The 24,096-nt window shown below is 43.6% G+C and overlaps 1 protein-coding gene across 1 annotated transcript in view; it reads left to right on the top strand.

Moving 5' to 3' along the window:
- The first annotated feature begins 3,349 nt into the window (after positions 1-3,349).
- The window catches only part of FAM47E (family with sequence similarity 47 member E), a 29,167-nt gene continuing 8,420 nt past the window's right edge, over positions 3,350-24,096 (top strand). Inside the window, exons 1-5 of the mRNA XM_065914628.1 lie at positions 3,350-3,469; positions 8,218-8,569; positions 10,417-10,556; positions 15,293-15,443; positions 18,890-19,090. Coding sequence (XP_065770700.1) covers positions 3,396-3,469; positions 8,218-8,569; positions 10,417-10,556; positions 15,293-15,443; positions 18,890-19,090 — 918 coding nt within the window. The 5' untranslated portion in view covers positions 3,350-3,395. The remainder of the gene's footprint in view (positions 3,470-8,217; positions 8,570-10,416; positions 10,557-15,292; positions 15,444-18,889; positions 19,091-24,096) is intronic.

The raw sequence follows: 24,096 nt of genomic DNA, 5'->3' as shown, positions 1-24,096 counted from the left end.
CTGGACCACCAGGGAAGTCCAGGCAGGATCTTAAGTTGTGGCATGGGGATCTAGTTCTCTGACCAGGGATTGAACTTGGCCCTCCTGCACTGACACCAAGGAGTCCTGACCATTGGACCACCAGGGAAGTCCCCATCCTTTCTCTTAAAAAACATCTACTTGTTAGACTACTATATGTAACACATTTTCACACAATACTACAGACTAAGTAACAATATGACAAACACCAAGTCTGTTTTATTCCCCATTGCATCCCCAGTGCCTAGCATGGCCATAATAGGCAATATTTTTTGAATGATGACCTACCGTGTGCCATGCACAGTACAACAGGCAAGGTGGGCATGACCCTAATCCTCAGTCCTAGGGAGAAATCCTACTTCCTCAAAGTAATAAACATTTGAATATTAAAGGTATTATTAAAGATAAAAACAACTAAGAGGACCCCTTATCATGATTACATTTGTAGCTTTCTGCATTAACTCTTATAACAACCCTGTGAAATGGCTGGGCAAATATTATCATCCGCAGCTCACACCATCTGAGCCACCAGGGAAGCCCAGAGATAATAATCAGTTCAGTTCAGTTCAGTAGCTCAGTCGTGTCTGACTCTTTTCGACCCTATGGACTGCAGCACGCCAGGCTTCCCTGTCCATCACCAACTCCCAGAGCCTACTCAAACTCATGTCCATCGCATTGGTGATGCCATCCAACCATCTCATCCTCTGTTATATAACCCTTCTTCTCCTGCCTTCAATCTTTCCCAGTATCAGGGGCTTTTCCAATGAGTCGGTTCCTCGCATCAGGAGGCCAAAAGTATTGAAGCCTCAGCTTCAGGATCAGTCCTTTCAATAAATATTCAGGACTGATTTCCTTCAGGATGGACTGGTTGGATCTCCTTGCAGTCCAAGGGACTCTCAAGAGTCTTCTCCAACACCCCACTTCAAAAGCATCAGTTCTTTGGTGCTCAGCTTTCTTTATAGTCCAACTCTCACATCCATACATGATTACTGGAAAAACCATAGCTCTGACTAGATGGACCTTTGTTGGCAAAGTAATGTCTCTGCTTTTTAATATGCTGTCTAGGTTGGTCACAACTTTTCTTCCAAGGAGTAAGTGTCTTTTAATTTCATGGCTGCAGTGATTTTGGAGCCAAAGAAAATAAAGTCTGTCCCTGTTTCCACTGTTTCCCCATCTATTATTGATATTTCTCCCAGCAATCTTGATTCCAGCTTGTGCTTCATCCAGCATGGCATTTTGCATGATGTACTCTGCATATAAGTTAAATAAGCAGGGTGACAATATACAGCCTTGATGTACTCCTTTCCTGATTTGGAACCAGTCTGTTGTTCCATGAAGTTCTAACTGTTGCTTCTTGACCTGCATACAGATATCTCAAGAGGCAGGTAAGGTGGTCTGGTATTCCCATCTCGTGAAGAATTTTCCACAGTTTGTTGTGATCCACACACTCAAAGGCTTTGGCATAGTCAATAAAGTAGAAATAGATGCTTTTCTGGAGCTCTCTTGGTTTTTCTATGATCCAGTGGATGTTGGCAGTTTGATCTCTGGTTCCTTTGCCTTTTATAAATCCAGCTTGAACATCTGGAAGTTCACGGTTCATGTACTCTTGATGCCTGACTTTGAGAATTTTGAGCATTACTTTGCTAGCATGTGAGGTGAGTACATTTGTGCAGTAGTTTGAACATTCTCTGACATTGCCTTTCTTTGGGATTGGAATGAAAACTGACCTTTTTCAGTCCTGTGGACACTGCTGAGTTTTCCAGATTTGCTGGCATATTGAGTGCAGCACTTTCACAGCACCATCTTTTAGGATTTGTAATAGCTCAACTGGAATTCCATCACCTCCACTAGCTTTGTTCATAGTGAAGCTTCCTAAGGCCCACTTGACTTCGCATTCCAGGATGTCTGGCTCTAGGTGAGTGATCACACCATCGTGATTATCTGAGTCATGAAGATCTTTTTTGTATAGTTCTTCTGTGCGTTTTTGCCACCTCTTCTTAATATCCTCTGCTCAGTAATTCTCTAGGGATTCCTACTTGCCAGCACTGCATTAAATGCTTTACATTCATCATCTCATTGAATTACCCAAATAACCCTGTAAGTTATTACTTCTTATATCCTCTTATTTTCCCCATTTTCAGGCTAGAAAATCAATGAAGCTAAAACAAATATAAGTAACTGTGCCAGGGAGTGACTGGTGTACGTGTGTGCATAATTTTTTAAAGAACTCATTTAAAAATATTTATTTATTTGGCTGCTCTGGATCTTAGTTGAATCATGTGGGATCTAGTTCCCTGACCAGGGATGCAAACTGGGCCCCCGGTGTTGGATAATTATTAAGCAGCAGAGTCATGGGTTATCTCAAGTGGTGGGACTCCAAGGCATTCCACTGTGCCCAGAAAAGGCAGCTGAACACACATAGCAGGTGAAGAAGCTGAAATGAGAGACAGCCCAGGCACCTTTATTACCATCCAGATATTTAACAGGTGTCCAAACATGATGCTAATTTATTCCGGAGAGCTTGAAGAGAAGACTCACCTTTAAATGACCGCAAAAAGTATCCTACCATAACAGACACAATTTAACTATTGCAATAATTTTGGAAGAGAATGTTTTGCTATTTCCTCTAGAAGCAAGGCTTACTATTTAAATCAGGAACACTCAGAAGTAGCAAGAAAACTTAGCAAACCCAAAATACATCCTCATGCCATCCATTATTTACGAGGGCATCTGCCTACCAGGGCCAATTGGATGGCATTTTCACTGCTTTATGAGTCCAGGCAGAAGCAGCAAGTAACACAAGAGCTGGGAGGGACTCTGGGAACCAGCTGGTGACTAGTTAGTTACCAGTGCGCAGCCCCCGATTTACAGAGGCGGTGAGGCTCACGGATTTCCAGGACCTCCGGAAAAACATTCCGTGCTAAAAGGCCTTCCCACCATTACAAGTCAGTCTATTCCTTTCGCTCTCTTTCCATTCTTTCTTTTGTTCTCTCCCCAGCTGCTTTCTTCTTTTTCTTCAACACATTTTTTGAACCGGTGGTGTGCAAGGAAAGCATGAACACTGACCCCAACAGATTAAATCCCGATAGATTTAATCACAACAGATTTTAAAAAAAACAAACAATTAAACCAAGAGCCTGATTCTTCGCGCTTCCCCAGCCAATGTCCACGCCTCCAGGCGTTGGAGGAGGGGTTGGGGTGGGGGTGGGGGGCGCAGGGACGCCTCGGGGTCGCTCGTTCCCGGGTAGCAGCAGGGGGCGCCTGGGCTGCTCCGCGCCCCGGGCGAGTCTGGGCGGCGCGCAGCCCGGCGGGTCTCTTAGCGACCCGAGCGGCGGGGAACACACACCACCGGAGGCCGGGTGGGCAGCCGAGGCACCATGGCTGATCCCAGGCGGCTGTTCCCGCCGGCGCCGCGGGCCGGGATGCGGGTGGGCAGGAACTGCAGGCCCGGGTAAGCGCGCGCTCGAGCTAGGGCGCATCCCGTGGGTGCCGCGTGGGGGCGCCTGCGCTCCGTGCTTGCTGGGGTGGGGGCGGGGGGTGGCCGATGGCCGCCGAGGACCCGGCTTCCTTCCCTCCTTTAGGTCTCCCGCACCTAAATGATCTTAATAGAACATAACCAGCTCGTGCCACGCTCTTTACTGTCTCCTAGAGGCAGATTCCTAATCTGCAATGCAGGAGACACGGGTTCGATTCCGGGGTCAGGAAGATCCCCTGGAGAAGGAAATGGCAACCCACTCCAGCATTCTTGCCTGGAGAATCCCATGGACGGAGGAGCCTGGCAGGCTTCATCATTTCATGGGGTTGCAGAGAGTCGGACACGACTGAGCGACTAAACCACCACCAGAGGATGTAGATTAGGATACCCTTTCTAGATGGGAGGGCTTCCCTGCTGATTCAGCTAGTAAAGAATCCGCCTGCAATGTGGGAGACCTGGGTTCGATCCCTAGGTCTGGAAGATCCCCTGGAGAAAGGCATGGTAACCCATTCCAGTATTCTTACCTGGAGAATCCCATGGGCAGAGGAGCCTGGCGGGCTGCAGTCCTTGCAGTCGCAAAGAGTTGGGCAAAACTGAACGAGTAACACACCTCCAGATGGGAAACTACTGGCAGAAGAGTCCTCTGCGGAGAACGGTTTAGCCTGCAACCCACTCTTCCCGGGGTTAGCCGCCTGCATCCTACAGCCAGTGTGAGAGGTCTGGATGTTTGAGGGGTCGCACCAGAAGTCTTTCCCCGCCCAGCAGGTGACTGTGGCCAAGCCGAGCTGGTGTTTGGGGGGGTGCCTTAGACCCTGGGGTGGTCAGTTGCCATTGTAAATGGTTGGCAGGAACCCGAGGCTTTTTGCCTTGGCTGGTTCCTTGAGCTGTTGATGAGAACGGAATTCAGCGCTCTTGGAGGCAGCAGCCATGTGGTGGTTAAGTTTCCAAAGTCTACAATCAGCAAGGCTGGAGTTGAAGGCCAGTTTTCCTCTTGTTTGAGTGGTGACCTTAGACAATCAGTTGCTCTTTCTGGGTTCAGTTTTCTTAACTTTAAAATGGGAACAATAAAAGGAATGAGCTTTCTAGGATTGCTAAATGGCAACCCACTCCCGTGTTCTTGCCCAGAGAATGCCATGGGCAGAAGAGCCTCGTAGGCTCCAGTCCATGGGGTTGCAAAGAGTTGGACATGACTGAGCGACTAACACACTAAACTCTGTGAGGATTTAGTGACTTAGCACTTGTAAAACAGTTACTGCCACATTTATGCACTGTATACATGTTAGAGATTATGGACTCCTCTGAGAATCTCTCCCACTGCCAGTTTCAAACTTTTTGTTTTGAAATAACTATAGACTCACAAGAAGTTGCAGATATAATGCAGAGGTTCCATGTACCCTTCCTCCAGATGCTTCCAGTGGTACCATCTTGCATAACCATAGTACATTACCAAAGCAGGAAATCAGCACTGGTGTATGTATGAATTAGATGGTAGCCTTTACTTGAATTTCACCAGTGTTCACGTGTACTTGTGTGTGTGTGTGTGTGTAGTTCAGTAAAATATTGTCATATGTATATATCAAGATACAAAACTCTTTCCTTACCGCAAAGGAGCCACTTCATGCTATGCTTTAGTTTTCACTCATTTTACCACTCACACCACTTGGCAACCACTAATTTGGTCTCCATTTCTAGAATTCTGTTCTTTTGAGGATGTTAGATAAATAGAATAATACTTTTATAAAAGATACAAAACCTTTTGAGATTGGTTCCTTTTCATTAAGCAGAAGCCCTTGACACCCATCCCAGATGTTGTGTGCATCAATCGTTCATTTTTGCTGCTGAGTCATATTTCATGGCACAGATGTTTATACATCGTTTTTCCATTTCCCTGTTGAAGGACATTCAGTTTGTTTCTGGATTTAAGCTACTACGTATAAAGTTGTTATAAATGTTTGTGTACAGATTTTGTTGTGAAGATAAGTTTTCGTTTCTTTAGGATAAATGCCCAATACTCTTTTGCAGTTCTTAAAGATGGAAATATCCGAGTATCATATAGTGACTGTGAAAATAGTAAATGCTTAGAAAAATGTTCTTGCTTTATTTTCTGGGTTAAGCAAAATTTTTCTTGAACTTAACAGAATACAGAGAGGCAAGTTTATCAGCTATGATAGGCAAAGTGAGGTAAGTCCTCCAGCCAGACTGGTTCCTTTATTCACCTCTTTGGAACTTCATTTCCTCATTGAAAAGTGAGGAAGTTAGACTAGATTTCTTTCAAAGTTTGTGCCAGCTCTAATGTTCTATCAAACTTGAGCTAGCTGCCACACTTTCCCCATTTTGAGTTGTATGACTGTGCTTGAGTAAAAATATTGGTCATCGGATTTGATTTTATGATGCATTTGGATGTTTGAATTAGTTGTAAATGTGTGGAAAACAGGACTTCCCTGGTACCTCAGCTGGTAAAGGATCTGCCTGGAATGCAGGAGACCCCGGTTTGATTCCTGGGTCGGGAAGAACTTTGGTACTATAGGGGGTAACTTGCTAATGAGTCTTGCTGAGTGAGTCATCATATCTCAAGGTGAGATAGAATTTCAACATCCCCCATCACTTAGCTATTTAGGAGTGATTTATTACTTGCAAAGAGCAACTTGTAAACTCATATTTTTGTATCCTCTCATCTACATTTTCACAGCAGAGATGGGTTAAACCCTTAAAACACACACATGCATGCACAGCAAACAAGAAGTTTCCAGGACTCACAAGAAAAGAATAAGGATAAAGCTGGAATCTCGTAACATGTTTTGTGCCTATAAAGATGAGCGTGACAAGAAGTAGATTTACTGTAATGGGTCATTATAGATGAAAGGGGCCTGGAGGTGGAAGAGGCTTCAAGGAAAGACACCAATAATATAGAATATCTGACTAGCACCATGTGATGTATTAAGATAATGAGAGACCTGCCATTAAGCTGCTCGAATGCCAAGTCCTGATTTTGGCACTGGCTGGATATATTAGATTATCCAGATCTCATTTTTCTTCCTATTTGTCCATCGATCTCTTCCATCTTAGCTTCCTGCCCTAAAAACTCAGTGCAAATAACTGTCTAATGGGTAAAGAAACAGAGTGAAGCAGATTGCATATAAGGTCGTAGGGAACAGTGGAGACCGTGAATAAGAGACCACAGGACTTGTCTAAAGAAGGCAGCCACTATTCCAATAGGGGCTCCATGGAAAGCTGGACCTAGTGTTCCCGGAGCTCCCGATTTTTGTTCCACATTATTTGCATGAGCTTTCTCGTATATCAGAAGCTCTGATGTATAAACACCTTCCTTGCCTCTCTCCAGAGTCACCCTAACTCTATTAAAATCCCAACTCTCCCCTTTATTAACTGTGGGAACTTTGACAAGTGTTTGTTTTGTTTTTCAACTTCTTTGTGCTTCAGTTTCCCTACCTGGAGTAATGTTAGTACCTACTTCATAGGATTGTTATGAGATGAATTCGTGTAAAGCATTGAGCCCACCACGTGTTATATAGAAAGTTCTCCTTACATGTGAACTCTTATGATTCTTATTAAAGCACAAAGGGGATCAAATGATGGGTTTGTGCGCCTGATACAGCCCGTGAACGGTTAGTTTGCTGCCCTTGACCCCGCTGAGTTGAGAGGAGAAATCAAGGCCCACAATGATTAAATGAAGGGTGAAGTTCATTCAGCTAGTTGGGGGTGCTGTGCTATGCTTAGTCACTCAGTCCTATCTGACTCTTTGTGACCCCATGGACTGTAGCCTGCCAGGCACCTGTATCCTTGGGATTTCCCAGGCAAGAATACTGGAGTGGGTTGCCGTTTCCTCCTCCAGGGGACCTTCCCAACCCAGAAATCAAACCCAGGTCTCCCGCAATGCAGGCGGATTCTTTACCATCTCAGCCACCAGGGAAGCCTAGTTGGGGGTGAGTTGTCACCATTGTCCAGGTTCTTTCTACTGCTCTGTGTCCCTTTAAAGGATAAGACAGGGTCCAGGAGGGGTTATAACTTGTAAGTATCCTTCAGAAAGCGAGGGGAGAGCTGGTGACAGCAGGTGATAATAATGAATTACATTTACACAGAGGAACATGGATAGGCCTTCATGGTATCATGCTTTGTAAACAAGTGACAGAATAAGACCATTTATATACAGTAAGGATACATGGACACACAAAAAAACAATACAGGTCTTATAAGGATGTCTTCACACAGAAGTGAAAAGTGAAAGTGTGTCACTCAGTCATGTCTGATTCTTTGTGACCCCATGGACTATAATCCACCTGGCTCCTCCATGGAATTCTCCAGGCAAGAATACTGGAGTGGGTAGCCATTCCCTTCTCCAGGGGATCTTCCCCACCCAGGGATCGAACTCAGGTCTCTTGCATTGCAGGCAGAGTGTTGACTGTCTCAGCCACCGGAAAAGCCCCTGCAAACAGAAGGGTACATTCCATATCTGTTAGAGTGGTTGTGCCTGTGGAGACAGGGCCGTGAGGATGGAATATGGGAATAACGTCGAATAAAGAAAGAGGAGAGCGGGTCATACAAACCAGTGATGATGTGCCCTGAACCAGGAGTATGGTAACCCCGCCATCTCACGTGACCCTGCCTCCCTCCAGCTCTCCCCTAACCCAGGTAGAGGCCAGCCTCCTCGCGAACTCCTTCTCCCACCCTCACCCCTGTGGTCAGACCACTGCCCTGCTGCCTTGCAGGTACAGAGAGAATCCGCCTTCCAAGTGCTTCATGGAGCTCAAGGGCCGGCTGCCGGGTCCCACCTCCCTGGACAGCCGGCGGTGGAGATTCGTGAGGACGGGACAGGATGACTTCAGGAGAGGCTGCCCGCCTTGTGATGGTCTGACCGCTCTGGGCCCCAGGGAGGGCTTTCTCCCCCAAACTGATCACAGAGCTCCCCAACCTGCCCCTAAGAAGAGGCGCGCAGCCCCGTGTTCCAAGCTCTCACCGGCCCAGCAGGCACGGAAGGCATTCCTGGCAGACACTGAGGCCCAGCTGACCCTGCACCCCTTGGCTCTTTACCCGGACCTGGAAGAAGACATGCCCGCCGAGGTGACCTCCTGTCCCAGGGCTGTGGGTGGGCCTTCAGTGGGGCCTGCAGAATGTTGCTCCTTAGATGCCTGGGGAGTTCCCTCCAAGAGTGAGGGCGATGACTGTCTCCCTGGGGAGAGTTCTGGGGTGTGGAGCAGCCTTTCAGGAAATGCCGATGACAGCACCATACCGCCAAGAAGCCAGCCAACTCTGGCTCAGCAACCCAGAAATGTTTGACTTGTTTACCTCTGAAGCTCTACCAGTCAATTTTGTTTGTGACTCCTTTTGGGGGAGAAAACAGTGGAGGAATTGTTCAGTCTTGCTTCTGTCATTTTAGCCTGGTCTTGGGAGGTGTCCTTAAGAAGTTATTAATGGGTGGGCACCTGAAAAGTCACAGGGAAATTCACCAGATTGCCAGGACCAGCGCTGGGCAGCAGCTGCCGTGTGTCATCAATGTCCTAGGATTCTCTGACTTTCAGCTCCAATCAGCTCCTGTATACTTAGCGTGGGCTTCCCTGGTGGCTCAGTGGTAAAGAATCTGCCTGCAGTGCAGGAGACACAGGAGACACAGGTTCAATCCCTGGGTCAGGAAGATCCCCTGGGGAAGGAAGTGGCAACCCGCCCCGGTATTCTTGCCTGGAGAATCCCATGGACAGAGGAGTCTGGAGGCCTATGGTCTGTAGGGTCGCAAAGAGTCGGATACAACATAGTGACTGAGCATGCACGCATGCATAGTTGCTTTACAATGTTGTCAGTTTCTGCAACACAGCAAAGTGAATCAGCTATATGCCTACATATATCCCCTCTTTTTTGGATTTCCTTCCCATATAGGTCACCACATGGCCCTGAGTAGACTGCCCAGTGCTCTATAGTAGGTTCTCTTTACAACTGGAATTTCTAATCAGTGGTTTGCCCCCCTGGGCTTTCCTTCACTCCCCTCCCATGGACCAGAGCTTCTGAGTCTGTGACAAAGAGATCCTTTGCACGCATCCTTAGAGGGCACAGGGAACTGTGGTTTTTATTCTCATATCTGACCTCCTCAAATAGATGTATTGTCTTCTTCCTGAAGCAGGATCTCTTCTTGTGGTGCTGTGATTGCCACCAGCAACTCTAGATGTCAACTTTACTTTGGAAAACAATACATCTTTGCATAGGAAAATTTCATGACCTAATTTCCCTGGGTCTCATTGGGTCAGCCAGTCACCGTAGGCCTGATTGGCCAGGCCAGGCTGTGGTGTGGAGAGCTGTCAGGCCAGTCTCAGACCACAGGGACAGAGAATGGAGGGAGAGGTGATTTTCCAAAGAAAAGTCTGGATACTGTTACTCATGGGAGGATGAATGGGTGGTGAAAGTGAAAGTGTTAGTTGTTCAGTCCTGTCTGACTCTTTGAGACCCCACAGGCTATAGCCCATCGGGCTCCTCTGTCCATGGGATTTCCCAGGAGAGCATACTGGAGTGGATTGCATTTCCTTCTCCAGGGGATATTCCTGACCCAGGGATCAAACCTGGGTCTCCCGAATTGCAGGCAGATTCTTTGCTCTTTGAGCCACCAGGGAAGTCCTGAATAGATGGTAGGCAGTCATAAACCACAGACACCCTCTAGAGGTACTTTTCTCAGTGAGACACTGGGGTCCAGGTGGGCCCAGAGTCACTGTTCTATCTAGAGGAGATGGAAACTTCAGGAAAAAGGCTGCCCAGCTAATGCCCATGGCAGCACACAGCGCTATGTTTGCACTGGAACTGATGAATGGTATTGACCAACTAGAAAGGCAAAGCGAAGGGATGTGTTGGTCTGTTGTGTTTGAGAATCAGAGAGCCCCCCTTTGCAGTACATCTTTCTTTTCTCCTAAGTTGTTTTCCATTTGTAGCTCTTATTAAAGGTGCTGGAAGTTCTGGATCCTGACAAGAAGCTGGAAGACACATGGGCTTATTGTCAGGGCATCAGGAAAAGAATGAAAAAACCCACAAAACTTTTTAAAAAACATTCGACCCAAGTCTACTTGGGACTGTAAGTATGGTTCCTAGCCTCTTGCTCATTCCTGTCCCCTGATGAAACGTTCTAGTACAAGTCTTCCTCGACTTTAACAGTGGGATTGTCTTGATAAGCCCATAATAAATGAAAAATACCATCAGTCGAAAATGCATGTAATACATCTAACCTACCAAATATCACAGCTTAGCCTGGCCCACCTTAAATATGCTCAGAACACTTACATTAACCTACAATTGGGCAAAATCTAACACAAAGCCTATTATATAATAAAGTATTGACTATCTCACAAAATTTATAGACAGACTACAGTACTGAAGGTGAGGAAAATGTTGGTTGTGTGGGTACAAGGTGGTCGTAAGTGTTTGGGCTGTTGTCCCTCGTGATCAATGGCTGGTGGGGAACTATGGGTCACTGCTGCTGCCCAGCAACACCAGACAGGGTCATCACTGCATATCACCAGCCCAGGAAAAAAAAAAATCCAGATTCAAAGTACATTTTCTTCTGAACGAATATTGCTTTGCACTATCGTGAAGTGGAAAAATTCTAAGACGAACTATCTTTTAAGTCAGTGACTCTCTGTAGTTACTTTCTCAAAGTTTCTCATCTTTAGAATACTTTAGGACTAATTAAGAATCTTTACAATAATTAAGAGAAGGAGAAGTAATTAAGTTCCTGAGAGGGAGGGAAAGGATCCTGGGTCCTGCTCTGAGTAGTGTTTAGTCTGTTGTTGTTTAATTGCTCAGTTGTGTCAGACTCTTTTTGCGGCCCCATGGGCTGTAGCCCACCAGGCTCCTCTGTCCATGCAATTTCCGTGGTCTAGAATACTGGCGTGGGTTGCCGCTTCCTTCTCCAGGGGATCTTCCTGACCCAGGGATCAAACCCCTTCTCCTGCATTGGCAGGCAGATTCCTTGCTACTGAGCCACCAGGGAAGGCTTTATTTCATTGAAAGTGAAAGTGTTAGTTACTTAGTCATGTCCAGCTCTCTGCCACCCCATGGACTATAGCTTGCCAGGCTCCTCTGTCCTTGGAATTCTCCAGGCAAGAATACTGGAGTGGGTAGCCATTCCCTTCTCCAGGGGATCTTCCCAACCCAGGGATTGAACCCAGGTCTCCTGTGTTGCAGGCAGATTCTTTACCATCTGAGCCACCAGGGAAGCCCTTTATTTCGTTAAATGGATGCAAATTATCAGCAATGGAGGGAATTCGGCTGTGTCTACACTACTTTAGGAGAGCTATGGGAAAAGAAAACTGCCGAAAACCTGAATGGTTTTGATTAGCCCACAATGGCTTTTTAAATTATTTATGGTAGAAGCCCTTTTATTCATCGTGATTGAGACCAGTAGTTTGGTGAATAATCAACCAACCAAACAAAAAAAGGTTAAAACAAGAAGCTGTTTAACATTTTCCTTTGAACATATAACTGGAATCTGAGACTTGACAAGTCCAAGCTGAAATCTTAATTTCTTCCCCAAACCTACTCCCCCTTCTGTTTCCTCCAGATCAGTAAGTAGTAACTCCATTCTTTCAGTGACTTTTGAAACAGTGGTTGCAATCTGCCAAAAAAATCCTAATACCTGTGCCTTTGAAATATATCTGGAATCTTGTCTGTTTTTCTACAGTCAGTCTGTTCTGAGGTGCCATCATCTCTTTCCTGGATCATTGGAATGGCTTACTAACTAGTCTCATGGCCTACACCCAGCCACGAACCCATGCCCTGTTTTATTTGTTGCACAGTAGCTAAAGTGATTCTGTAAAACAAAAACCAAAAAACTTAAGTCGTGCAATATCAATCCTGTGCTCAAAATTTTCTAATTACTTACTTATTCAGAGTAAAATCCAAAGTCCTTATCCTTGCCTCCATTATGATCAGGTTCTGGTTATCTCTTAGCCCTCATCCTCTACTATTGTATCCTTTAATCACGCCTCTCCAGTCACAGTAGCCTTTTTGTATTTCTCATATATTCTCAGCTCTGACCTTGGGGCCTTTGCAATGCTGTTCTTATCAGCCTAGTAGCGGCATGTTTTTTATCTACATGGGTTGGTCCCTTTCTTCTTCTGGGACTGCTCAAATATTACTTTAGTAGAGAGGCCTTCTCTGTATAAAGAGCCCCCTGTCATCACTCTCCATCCCTCCTGCCCTGGTTTATTTTTCTTTACAATCACCTGGTACATATTTGTTTGGGGCTTCCCAGGTGGCGCTAGTGGTAAAGAACCCACTTGTCAATGCAGGAGACTTAAGAGACAAGGGATCAGTCCTTGGGTCTGGAAGATCCCCTGGCAACCCACTCCAGTATTCTTGCCTGGAGAATCCCATGGACAGAGGAACCTGGCAGGCTACAGTCCATAGTATTGCAGAGACACGACTGAGGCAATGCAGCGCACACCACGCACACTTACTTTTTTACCTCTTTGCTGTGTCTCCCTATCAATTGTAAGAGCTTCCCTGGTGGTTCAGCTGGTAAAGAATCGTCCTGCAATACGGGAGACCTGGGTTTGATCCCTGGGTTGGGAAGATCCCCTGGAGAAGGGAAAGGCTACCCACTCCAGGAATTCTGGCCTGGAGAATTCCATGGACTGTATAGCTTGTGGGGTCACAAAGAGTCGGACACAACTGAGGACAGGGTCTTAACTTTATTTATTTTTGAAAATATTTTTTCATATTTAACTTTATTTTTGGCTGCACTGGGTCTTCATTTCTTTGCACAGACTTTCTGTAGTTGCAGCAAGTAAGGGCTCCTCCGTGCAGAGCTTTGGTGTCTCTCACTGCAGAACATAGTCTCTGGGTGCTTGGGTCTCAGTAGTTGTGGCTCCTGGGCTCTGGAGCACAAGCTCAATAGTTACGGCACATGGACTTAGTTGTTGCCCAGCATGTGGGATCTTTATGGATTAGGGATCAAGCCCGTGTCCCCTGCACTGGCAGGCAGATTCTTAACCCCTGGACCACCAGGGAAGCCCCGGTTCTTAACTTTATTTACAGCTGAATCCTAATGCCTAGAATAGTACCTGGCACATGAAAGTGAAAGTGTTAGTTGCTCAGCCTGACTCTTTGTGACCCCACGGTCTGTAGCCTGCTAGGCTCCTCTGTCCATGGAATTCTCCAGTCAAGAATTCTGGAGTGTGTTGCCATTTCCTTCTCCAGGGGATCTTTCCAACCCAGGGATCAAACCCCAGTCTCCTGCATTGCAGGCAGATTCTTTACCATCTGAGCCAGCAAGGAAGCCATACTTGTTGCCTAATAAATATTTGTTGAGTGGATGAGTTAATATATGAGTGCTATGAATGAAAGGTACAGGATGCTTTGAATAAAGTATGGGTTCTGGGGACAGACTGTGCGACCTCTATGAGGAAGGGAAGACATGTTAAAACATAAGGGGGTTAGGGGTTGGAGAGAGCATTGCAGTCAGATAGAATAACATGTCCAAAGGCCCTGTGGCTGGCTGAAAGCATGGTGAATTTATGGATCTGAGGAGAGGCCACTATGGCTGGAGCTCAGAGAGTGTGGAAGGGTGGTAATTCCTCCACACTCAGAGAGTGTGGAAGGGTGGAAGAATCTAGAGAGATGGGCAAGGAGCAGGCCATGAAGAGTCTTGAAAGCTGAGTTAAGACTTAGATCTTTATTGGAGAAGTTTTAAAAGAAGCTATTGAACACAAAATCTTGTACCTGAATATCTATAGCAGCATTATTCATTATAGCCAAAAAGTAGTAACAAGTCAAATATCCATCAACCATCTGCTGATGGATAAACAAAAAATGTGGTCTATCTATTCAGTGGAATATTATTCAAGCGTAGAAAGGAATAAACTACTGATACATGCTATAGCATCTATGAAATGAAAACATTATGCTAAGTGAAAGAAGCCAGACAAAAATATTATATATGGTTCCATTCAGATGAAATATACAGAGTAGGCAAATCCACAGAGACAGAAAGTAAATTAGTGGTTTAAGAGCAAAGAGAATGGTAGAGAAGGGATGACAAATAGTGACTGTTAATGACTATGGGGCTTTTCTTTTGGGGTGATGAAGATGTTCCAAAATTAGTGGTGATGGTCATGCAACTTTGTAAATATACAAAAACAACTGCAACTGCATTGTATACATATACTTAGAAATGGTAAATATTATGATGTATGAATTATATCTCAGTTTTTAATAAGAAGCTATTGAAAAGACTTAATCCAGGATGAAATGTAGCTGCATTTGATAAGACTGAATTTATATATTGAAATGACAGTTTTGGCTACAGTGTAGAGAATGGATTAGGAATTGGCAGTTGGGCCTTAAGAAAGATGCAGAGATACAGTTTGTGACAGGCCAGAGAAGGGGACAGAATTAAAATCTAAAAGATTTACTAATAGACTGAATTTTAAGGCTGAAGGAGAGAGAAGCCAGGATGTCTCCAGTTTGTCAAAATTGTCTAAGACTTCAGAAGGTTCCAATCACTATAATTTGCATTTTTACCTGATATAGGTCTTAATAAATAGTACTCATAATTAAAAAAAAAATTAACTTGCAATGATAAAATTCTATATCAACTTTAATTGTTCTGAATAACATGGTATACTTGTCTTTATGATATTGATAATGATAATATGATCTTTGAAAATGTTAACACATAATTTGTATGAACTTGCAAGAGACTGTTAAAAATACATGCAATTATGAATTCCTCCCCAAGATACCATTTGAAATCCACTTGGACTCATGGCATCTTATATTATAATTCTTTGATGATTTCATTATCTTCAGTCCCAAGAAGACTCCTGTGGCACATCCATGCCAATGGCTTTATGAAAAAAGGAAGCCAAGTGAAACAGGTTTGCTCCAAAAGGATGGTCTGCTTCTTCACAAAAACATACGCCAAGGAGTTAGCGACTTCTGCAACTGGGCTGCTGCCTTTGTAAGTTACTGGTAATACTTTCAACCTACTATTTACAATCTGAACTCAAAGTTGCTTTTGTTAAAAAAAAAAAAGCAAAACTGTTTGTTAGTTGCTCAGCATTTTGATAAATCTAAGTCAAGTAGACAAAGTCATAAAGGCATCTTTTGACTCTCCCACCATGTGAAATAAAAATGTTTCTTGTAGGTGAAATTTCTGGAAAGTTTGCAAGCTTGCAGCTAATGTGTAAATGTTTATATGTCATATTGCTGTTGTTTCATGTATTATTTAAAGTGGCCCTTTGTTTTTCCTCAACTTTATTGAGATATAATTGACATATAATATTGTATAAGTTTAAGGTATACAGTGTGATGATTTTATACATGGGTATAGTGCAATGCTGGAGACCCATGTTCAAACCCTGTGTTGGAAAGATCCCCTGGAGAAGGGAATGGCTACCCACTCCAGTATTCTTGCCTGGAAAATCCCATGGACGAGGAGACTGGCAGGCGATAGTCCATGGGGTGGCAAAGAATCAGACACGACTGAGCGACTAACACTGTAACTATAAGAATGTACATACTTACATTCAAGTATGTAATCCAGTATTGTTGACTATAGTCATTATGCTTTACATTAGATTCCCCAGAACTTATTCATCATATAACTGGAGGTTTGTATCCTTCATTCCTTCTTCAACTCGTTTCTCTTGGTTATGTTGTTGTTCAGTTGCTTAGTCATGTCCTACTCTTTGCGACCACATGGCTTGCAGCGCGCCAGGCTTCCCTGTCCTTCACCATCTCCCGGAGCTTGCTCAAACTCATGTCCATTGAGTTGATGATGCCGTCCAACCATCTCATCCTCTGTCATCCCCTTCTCCTCCTGCCTTCAATCTTTTCCAGCATACTCGGGTTTCTCTTCAGATCATATAAATCTTTCTTGGTTATATTTATCTTTAAGTACTTTGGAAGCTATGTTTGACTACAGTCATTACAAAAAGTATTTGACATGAAGAGACTTTTGATTCAGTTATCAAGTTCTTTTCTTGCCTTCTTAGTACCTATTCCTGTCCTTGAGTCCCCTTAGATGTCTAGATTCCTGATGCTGTTTCCTGGATTTAAGACCTTCTAGAATTTTACATCCCCCACCCTCATTTTTTTGAGTGCATTAGTCAGTTTTAGTCAATGTATTACTTAGGACTACTTCTTTGACAAATGATATAATTCAGACTAGATTAAGGGAGAAAAGGGAATCATCCAGAAGTCTTAGGACCTTCAGGCGCAGCTGTATCTGGGTGTTAAAATGTTTTTAGGCCCTCTTCCCATCACTTGGCTGCTCCCCTCTATCTGACGACACTTTTCTGTAGTCTTTCCCTAAGACATGCCAAAGTAGTCACTAAATTTTCAAAACTTAAACCCCACCACTCTAACCTTTATCTCATAGGGGAAACTCCAGGGCTTACATTTACTGGATTAACCTGAGTCACACCTACGCATGAATTATCCACTATGAGTAAGGAGATGGAATATGATTATTGGCTAGTCCAGGTCACATGTCTTACCCTGAGGTCAAAAGATGGGCATGTCCAGCCTTTTGCAACAGATTGACTGAGAGTGGTAGAGGGAGGCTTCCCGGAGGGTGACTGGACTAGGGATGCTGGGCAGGAAAGCACGCTGCCCACTGATGCCCACTCTACCACTGCTTGTCTACAGTCAGGCTGGATGGGATTGCCTGATTTCCAGCTCTTCCACTTCTCCCATTCCTACTGCTGGAGACTATTCCTCTTTCAGCAGGAAATTTAAGGAACCCTAGGATAATAGTTTAGGTGCTCTGGTGACCAGCCTCATCTTCATTCCCTTATGACCAAGGTTGCATCTTTATCTGTCAAACTCCTTTGGTCCCTATCACATCACCTTGTGGTATTTTCTCCATAGCACTTGTTTATACTTTCCTTCCATGTTGTTTATTTTTTTTACCTGATTGATTCTGCTTGCTCTATTTCTGTTTCAATATTATTTCAGCCGAGTTTATACCCCTAACTCTATTTAATGATCCCTCTCTGCAAGTTTCACTTCAACATCAGCTTCAATTGCTAATGACCTCATCCTCTATGTTCCCCAACTTATATATTCCAAAGTGGGATTGTGTTGACTCTGTAGGGGAAGAAAGAATAATTTTCCGTTTACTCTTCTAAGTTCTCTCCCAGATTTCTACAACCAAAGACAGATTAACAACTAAAAAACAGACAGAAACTTATTAACAAGTATACCTCATGTATACATGGAAGATACCCAGGGGAAAATGAGTAACTCTCCTAGGTGGGCTAGAATTCAGGCTCAAACACCATCGTCAGCCAAAGACAAAAAGAGAAAAAAGTGTGGGGAGTCTAACTGGGGAGGTGACCAGGAAAAACAGGAGAACAGGATTATGATTTGTTGTGCAGATTTAAATGAATGCCTTCTCCGTTGATAATATGATTTAGAGTCTGCCTTTTCCTCCTAGAATGGAGATGGAGACACCCATACAAATAGAGATTTTTTTTAAAAAATTAATGTAAATTTCACTTGAAGGGTGACTTCTAACTCTGTTTCTAGATTGTTTCCTGTGTTGTCTGCTGTTGCAGCTCAAAATAACCCTTGGGCCAGAGGCATATTTTGGGATGCTATATTCTACTATCCTTCAAATGTAATCTGTCTTTTAGCCACATCATGATGATCAGCCTACAGATGTTTGCGTGCTGCATGAGTGCTCGATTGTGTCTGACTCTTTGCAACCCATGGGCTGTAGCCCACCAGGCTCCTCTGTCCATGCAATTTTCCAGGCAAGAATTCTGAAGTGAGTTGCCATTTCCTCCTTCAGGGGATCTTCCTGACCCAGGGATTGAACCCAAGTCTTCTGTGGGTCCTGCATTGGCAGGCGGGTTTTTTGTTTTTGTTTTTTTTCTTAATCACTGAGCCACCTAGGAAGCCCCTATGGATGGTTAGGCACTCTAAATGTGCCCATCTGTGCTCCTCCCAGTTTTGGCTGAGGGAAGAGAAGGAGGTTTGTTCTGTGCACAGAACGTGGCTTCAGTAGGAATCCCGAACAGGGCAGCTTTCCTTATAACCTTATAACATCTGTGGGCAGAAACGTTTATAGACGTGTCTGAAAAATACCTCTAGAGATGTCACTCTTATAATGTGTTAGAGATGTTTTTGATCAAACAGACTGAATTTTCCACAGCCCCATTATTTCCCTCAGGACTCCCTGCTTCTCATAGGTCCTAAGTTGTTTCAATGCACTCACAAATCTCTCCAGACCCCGAATCCTTCTTGTCTCCTACAAATGGTGACTGAGCCTTTTCCACCTCTTTTTTTAAACTACCTCTCTCCTCTCTAGTCATGGCCAAACACCTCCTTTAGATTAAAGAAAGAAGCAGGAACATTTCACCGTTTGTCCTTGACTCGTGTCCTGTGGCATTCTTCCAGGGGAGCCTGAACATTGATGAGGAGTTTCTCCTGAGACAGTTTGACATTAACTATCAGAGCAACCCTTGCCATAATGTACTCCACACAATGAGACCCAGCCAGGTTCCTCTGGAGCTAAAGAAAAGGAGTGGGCTAAATAAACTGCAGGAACCACAGTTCTTCCAGAAACTAGACTGTGAGCAGAGACTTCGGAAGCCACAGGTAATTGCAAAAAAGGGGGAAGACTGAGAGTCAAGTAAAATTAAATATTATCAAAATGTTAAATGTTCTTGAATTCTGGTACCTCAGAAGGCACTGACCTTTTTCAGTAAAATTCTTGAAAAATTCATTGACGTTTAATATTTGTTTAAAAATCTAATAAATAAACATTTGTTAAGTGAGTGAATATTTAATACATCTAACGAAGTCAGTTATACAAACAAGGCATGCCTTTTAGCATTATTGGTGATATCTGAAGAGTCATTAGTTCTTTTTATGTGTTTTATGTGTTGAAGCAATCGGTTTGTTTTGTATGTTGAAACTTATGCAGTTTACATGTTAAAATTCCAGTAGTCAGTAGAACTATACATGTATGTTTATACTTTCAAGAGTAAAATGCTGCAGTCAGTGATCGGGGACACTGTTCCAGTCCAAAGAATTCTTGAATTTTTATGGTGGTGTTTTTGACCACAAACCATCATTCTTGACCACATGCTTGCCTGATAATTAACAAATCGCTCAGTTTCCCAGCACCAGTTTCCTGTGAAGACAGAACAAGGAAACAGTAGAAAAAACAGGCTCTGTTCCAAAAGGAAGTACTATGAAACCCTAAAAACTTTTCTATACCATGTGTTAGTGCAGCTATATATATACAAGTCAAATTGTGCCAGTCCAACAACAGATTGCAGCGCCTATGTGGGAGTTGTGGGGTGAGGAGGTTATACAGTTTGTTTCTCTGAAAGTGAAGATAATTATCTCTGTGTTTTATACTAAGTTCAGTTGCTCAGTTATGTCCGACTCTTTGCAAACCTCATGGACTATAGCCCACCAGGCTCCTCTGTCCATGGAATTCTTTAGGCAAGAATACTGGAGTGGGTTGCTATTCCCTACTCCAGGTTTGATACTATTTTCCCAATATTTTTGACATAAAAACTTTGCCATTTAAAATTGGACATAATCAGCTGACCTAGTTTTACACTCATGATGTTTTCCACCCTTGACTCTGTTGCATAAAATTTATGAAAACTGTGCATTCTGTCACTAATATCAGTGCTTTAAATTTTCCATTTTCCACTCCTCTTTCTAAAGTGTAAAGTGTAAAATGATCCTGGACAGGCAAATCATATCCACATGGCTCAGGCACATGGGGCCTGGACCACTGCTGGTTCTGAATCTGGACTGAATGAAATTGCTCAAGTCCCTGGACTTACAAATAATTGCACAAATGCTGCTTTATAAAGCGTGGTGGTTATTGCCAAAATCGAACTTTTGACTGGTAGCTGGAGGATCACTGTGCAAAAGTTCAAATAGATTTCCACATGGTATCTTTTTCCTTCAGCCTGAGGGGCTTCCTTTAATACCTTCCTTTGATATCTCCTCTCTACCTGGGTTTCTCTGGTGCTCGGACAGTAAAGAATTTGCCTGCAATGCAGGGGACCCAGGTTCAATCCCTGCGTCAGGAAGATCCCCTGGAGAAGGGACTGGCATCCCACTCCAGTATTCTTGCCTGGAGAATCCCATGGACAGAGGAGCCTGGCAGGCTACAGTCATGGGGCTGCAAATAGTCACTACAAAGTGACTAACACTTTATACACATGTCACACTCTACCAGTGTAGATCTGCTGGCAACGAATTCTCACAGCTTTTCTAGGTCTGAAGCTATCCTTATTCTGCCTTCATTTTAAAAGGTATTTTTGTGGGTATAGAATTCTAGGTTCAAAAGTTTTTTGTTTGTTTTCAGTACTTTAAAGATGCCTCACTGTCTTCTTGATTGTGTTGTTTAAATCTTATGTCATTCTTATCTTTGTCACTGATTTTGAGTACTGTGATTATTATACACATTGGTATTTATTTCTTCATGTTTTTTATGCTTGGGGTTTACTAAGCCCCTTTGATCTATGAGTTTATAGTTTTCAACTATTGGGGGAAATTTTGGCCATTACATGGTCAAATGTTTTTTCCCTCAACCCCCTCCCAGGACTCCAATCACATGTAAATTAGGTTGCATGAAGTTGTCTCATAGATCACAGCTGCCCTGTTCAGTTTTTATTCTCTTTTCTCTCTGTGTTTCTATCGCTATGTCTTTAAATTCTCTAATTTTTTTCCTGCAAAAGATGGAGGGCAAGAGGAGAAAGGAGTGACAGAGGATTAGATGCTTGGATGGCATCACTGGCTCAACGGACATGAGTTTGAGCAAACTTGGGGAGATTGTGAAGAACAGGGAAGCCTGGTGTGCTGCAGTCCATGGGGTCACAAAGAGTCAGACAGGACGTAATGACTGAAGAGACATCTAGTGGGTAGAGACCAGGAATGCTGCTGAAGCTCTTGCAGTGCATAAGACAACACCCTGGGTCCATCAGTCACTTGTACTCCCTGCAACAGGAGATCCGAGCAACATATTTTCATAGGGTTGGGAGGTGAGAGAACGTGAAACCATCTGAGCATTCCCATATGGTCACAGTTCAGCATGTAGGGTCTCACTGTTTCCCATCAATACTCTGCCTTCACATAAAGAGACTTTGCAAAGCTGTGAATTCAAATGGTATTTAAAAAAATTTTTTTTAATTTGCTTTATGCAGATACAGTTTACCTATAATAAAAGTCATCTGTGTTAAGTGTATCATTCTTCTATACTTAACAATATATGAAATGTCAATAATGCCTAAGTTAAGAGACCTAATTTTAATCTGACAAATGTTTAATGAGCACCGATTGTGTCCTAAGTATTGTTTTAGATGCCAGTCTCAGATGCTTACATTTTAGAAGGTGGGAGGTGAGACAAGCAATCAAGAAAAATATTTAGGACTCGCCTGGTGGCCCAGTGGTTAAGAATCCACCTGCTAGTGCAGAGGACATGGGTTTGATCCTTGATCATGGACCATCCCACATACCGTGGGATAAATAAGGCCATGCATCAAAACTACTGACTCTACACTTTAGAGCTGCAATTACTGAACCCACAAACCTCAACTACTGAAGCCTGAGCATGCCCTAGAGCCTGTTCTCTGAACGAGAGATGCCACTGCAATGAGAAGCCTGCATACCTCTAGTAGAGAGTAAACCCTGCTCGCTGCAATTAGAGAAACCCCACTCAAAGCAACAAAGACCCAGCACAGCCACAAAGAAAACATTTAGCATATCAAGTGGTAATAACTGCTGTTAAGAAAAATGAGTCAGGGAAAGAAGACAAGCAGTATTGTGAGGGGGGTTACAGTTCTTGAACCGGGTGGTCAGGGAAGACACAACTGAATAGATGACCTGAAATAGGTAAGGGGTGAGCCATGTGGGTATCTTGGGGAAAAGCATTGTGGAGAGGGAACAGTGAATGCAAAGGCACTGGGGCAGCAGTGTGACAGGTGCTCTAGAAACAGCAAAGTGGTCAGGAGCCTTGGAATGGAGATCATAATGCTGAATCCAGCTCTGAGAAGGGATTTCCCGCCCGTGTATTTAGTCCCTTCCTGTCTTCTTCAGGCAGGTGTTTCTGGCTTGACTCTAGAATGGCCCACACATTCCACCTCATAGTTTATAGATATGAGTGACCCCAGAGACTCAGTCCATGGAATTCTCCAGGCAAGAATACTGGAGTGGGTACCCATTCCTTCCTCAGGGGATCTCCCTAACCCAGGGATTGAACCTGAGTCTCCTGCATTGCAGGCAGGTTCTTTACCATCTGAGCCATCAGGGAAGCCTGAGAAGGGGGAGGAGCAGGATCTTCGTGTTTCATATCTCTTAGTCCTGTGCAAACATTAGACCTCCTTTCCTGATGAGACAGTGAGTGGGTATTGCATCATAGCCCTGGGCTATGAACTAACAGATGAACTCCTGGTGTTGCCAAAATACTGGCCCTCTGTGCACCAATACCAAAAAGAAATATGGAGACAGGGTTTTGGAGGAAAGAGAGTAGCTTTATATCTTTGCCAAGCAAAGAGGGGACATGGGAGGCAAGTGCCTCAGAAGCCGTGCCCTCCTTCCTGGGGAATAGGGAGAGGTCTTAGAATCAGGACTTGTAGCCAGGGTATGTGATAAGGATGAAAACAGTGAAGGTCTCATATTTTTCTTTCTTCTGCAAAAATTTCAAAAGGGCCACAGCTGGCATCAGGAAACTCAGTAACTGGGTCTGTTCTCCTCCAGAATTATCGACTGGTGACCTTCTTCCTGAAATGAAGAATGCTACAGGGGAGTGTTACAGAGAGTGTGGGGGAGAAAATGCCAGATGCAGGATACAATTCACATAAAGGATACAGTTCACATCAAGTCAGAAAGTGATTAAGGAATTAACTTTGTGAAGGACAAATCTAGTTGCATATTCTACAGATTAGTAACAGTCAAAATTGCAATTGCTTAACTCTTATGGACTTGGTTTGCTGTTTCTATGGCTATTAACTCCTTCCTTTGTTTCTCTTGTTTGTTAGTAGGAAAGAAAAGATTCATTTCTTCTTTTTTTTTTTTTTAACAACATGAAGACTTTATTTCATAACTCTGAAATAGTCAACATTTTACATAACACATGTATTTTTGAGGTATTCACCCATTTTATTGCACAATTCAATGATTTTACATTTAAAGAGTTGTGCAGCTGTCACTGCAATCCTATGTTAGGACATTTCCATCAACCCACAGATCTTTCAAGCTCATTTCCAGGAAATCCTCTTTCCTACAGTCTGCTCCAGCAGATCTACTTTCTTTTCTTTGTATTTATCTGGAAAAGTTTCTCTTTTTGTTGTAACAGAGTCATGGGAGAAGGAAAGACATGACATCTCTTCTCCCACCTCTTTCTCTCTTTCAATTAAAGAGACAAGAGATTGGTGTTGGATAGCATTTGGATCAAAAGTAGTGTACCATTTACAAAACTGAGCACAGAGCTGGACTCATAGGTTAGTAACGTTATTGTTGAAGGTCATTACCCTTCATTGAAATATTTTATTTCTAGCTGTTTTACATAATTCTTTCATTTTTTTCTTCACAATAACCCTATGGGGCAGAAAACTATTATCTCTATTTTACAAATG

This window comes from Muntiacus reevesi, chromosome 22 (assembly GCF_963930625.1).
Source record: "Muntiacus reevesi chromosome 22, mMunRee1.1, whole genome shotgun sequence".
Lineage (NCBI taxonomy): Eukaryota > Metazoa > Chordata > Mammalia > Artiodactyla > Cervidae > Muntiacus > Muntiacus reevesi.
This window is presented reverse-complemented; position numbering and strand designations above follow the sequence as displayed.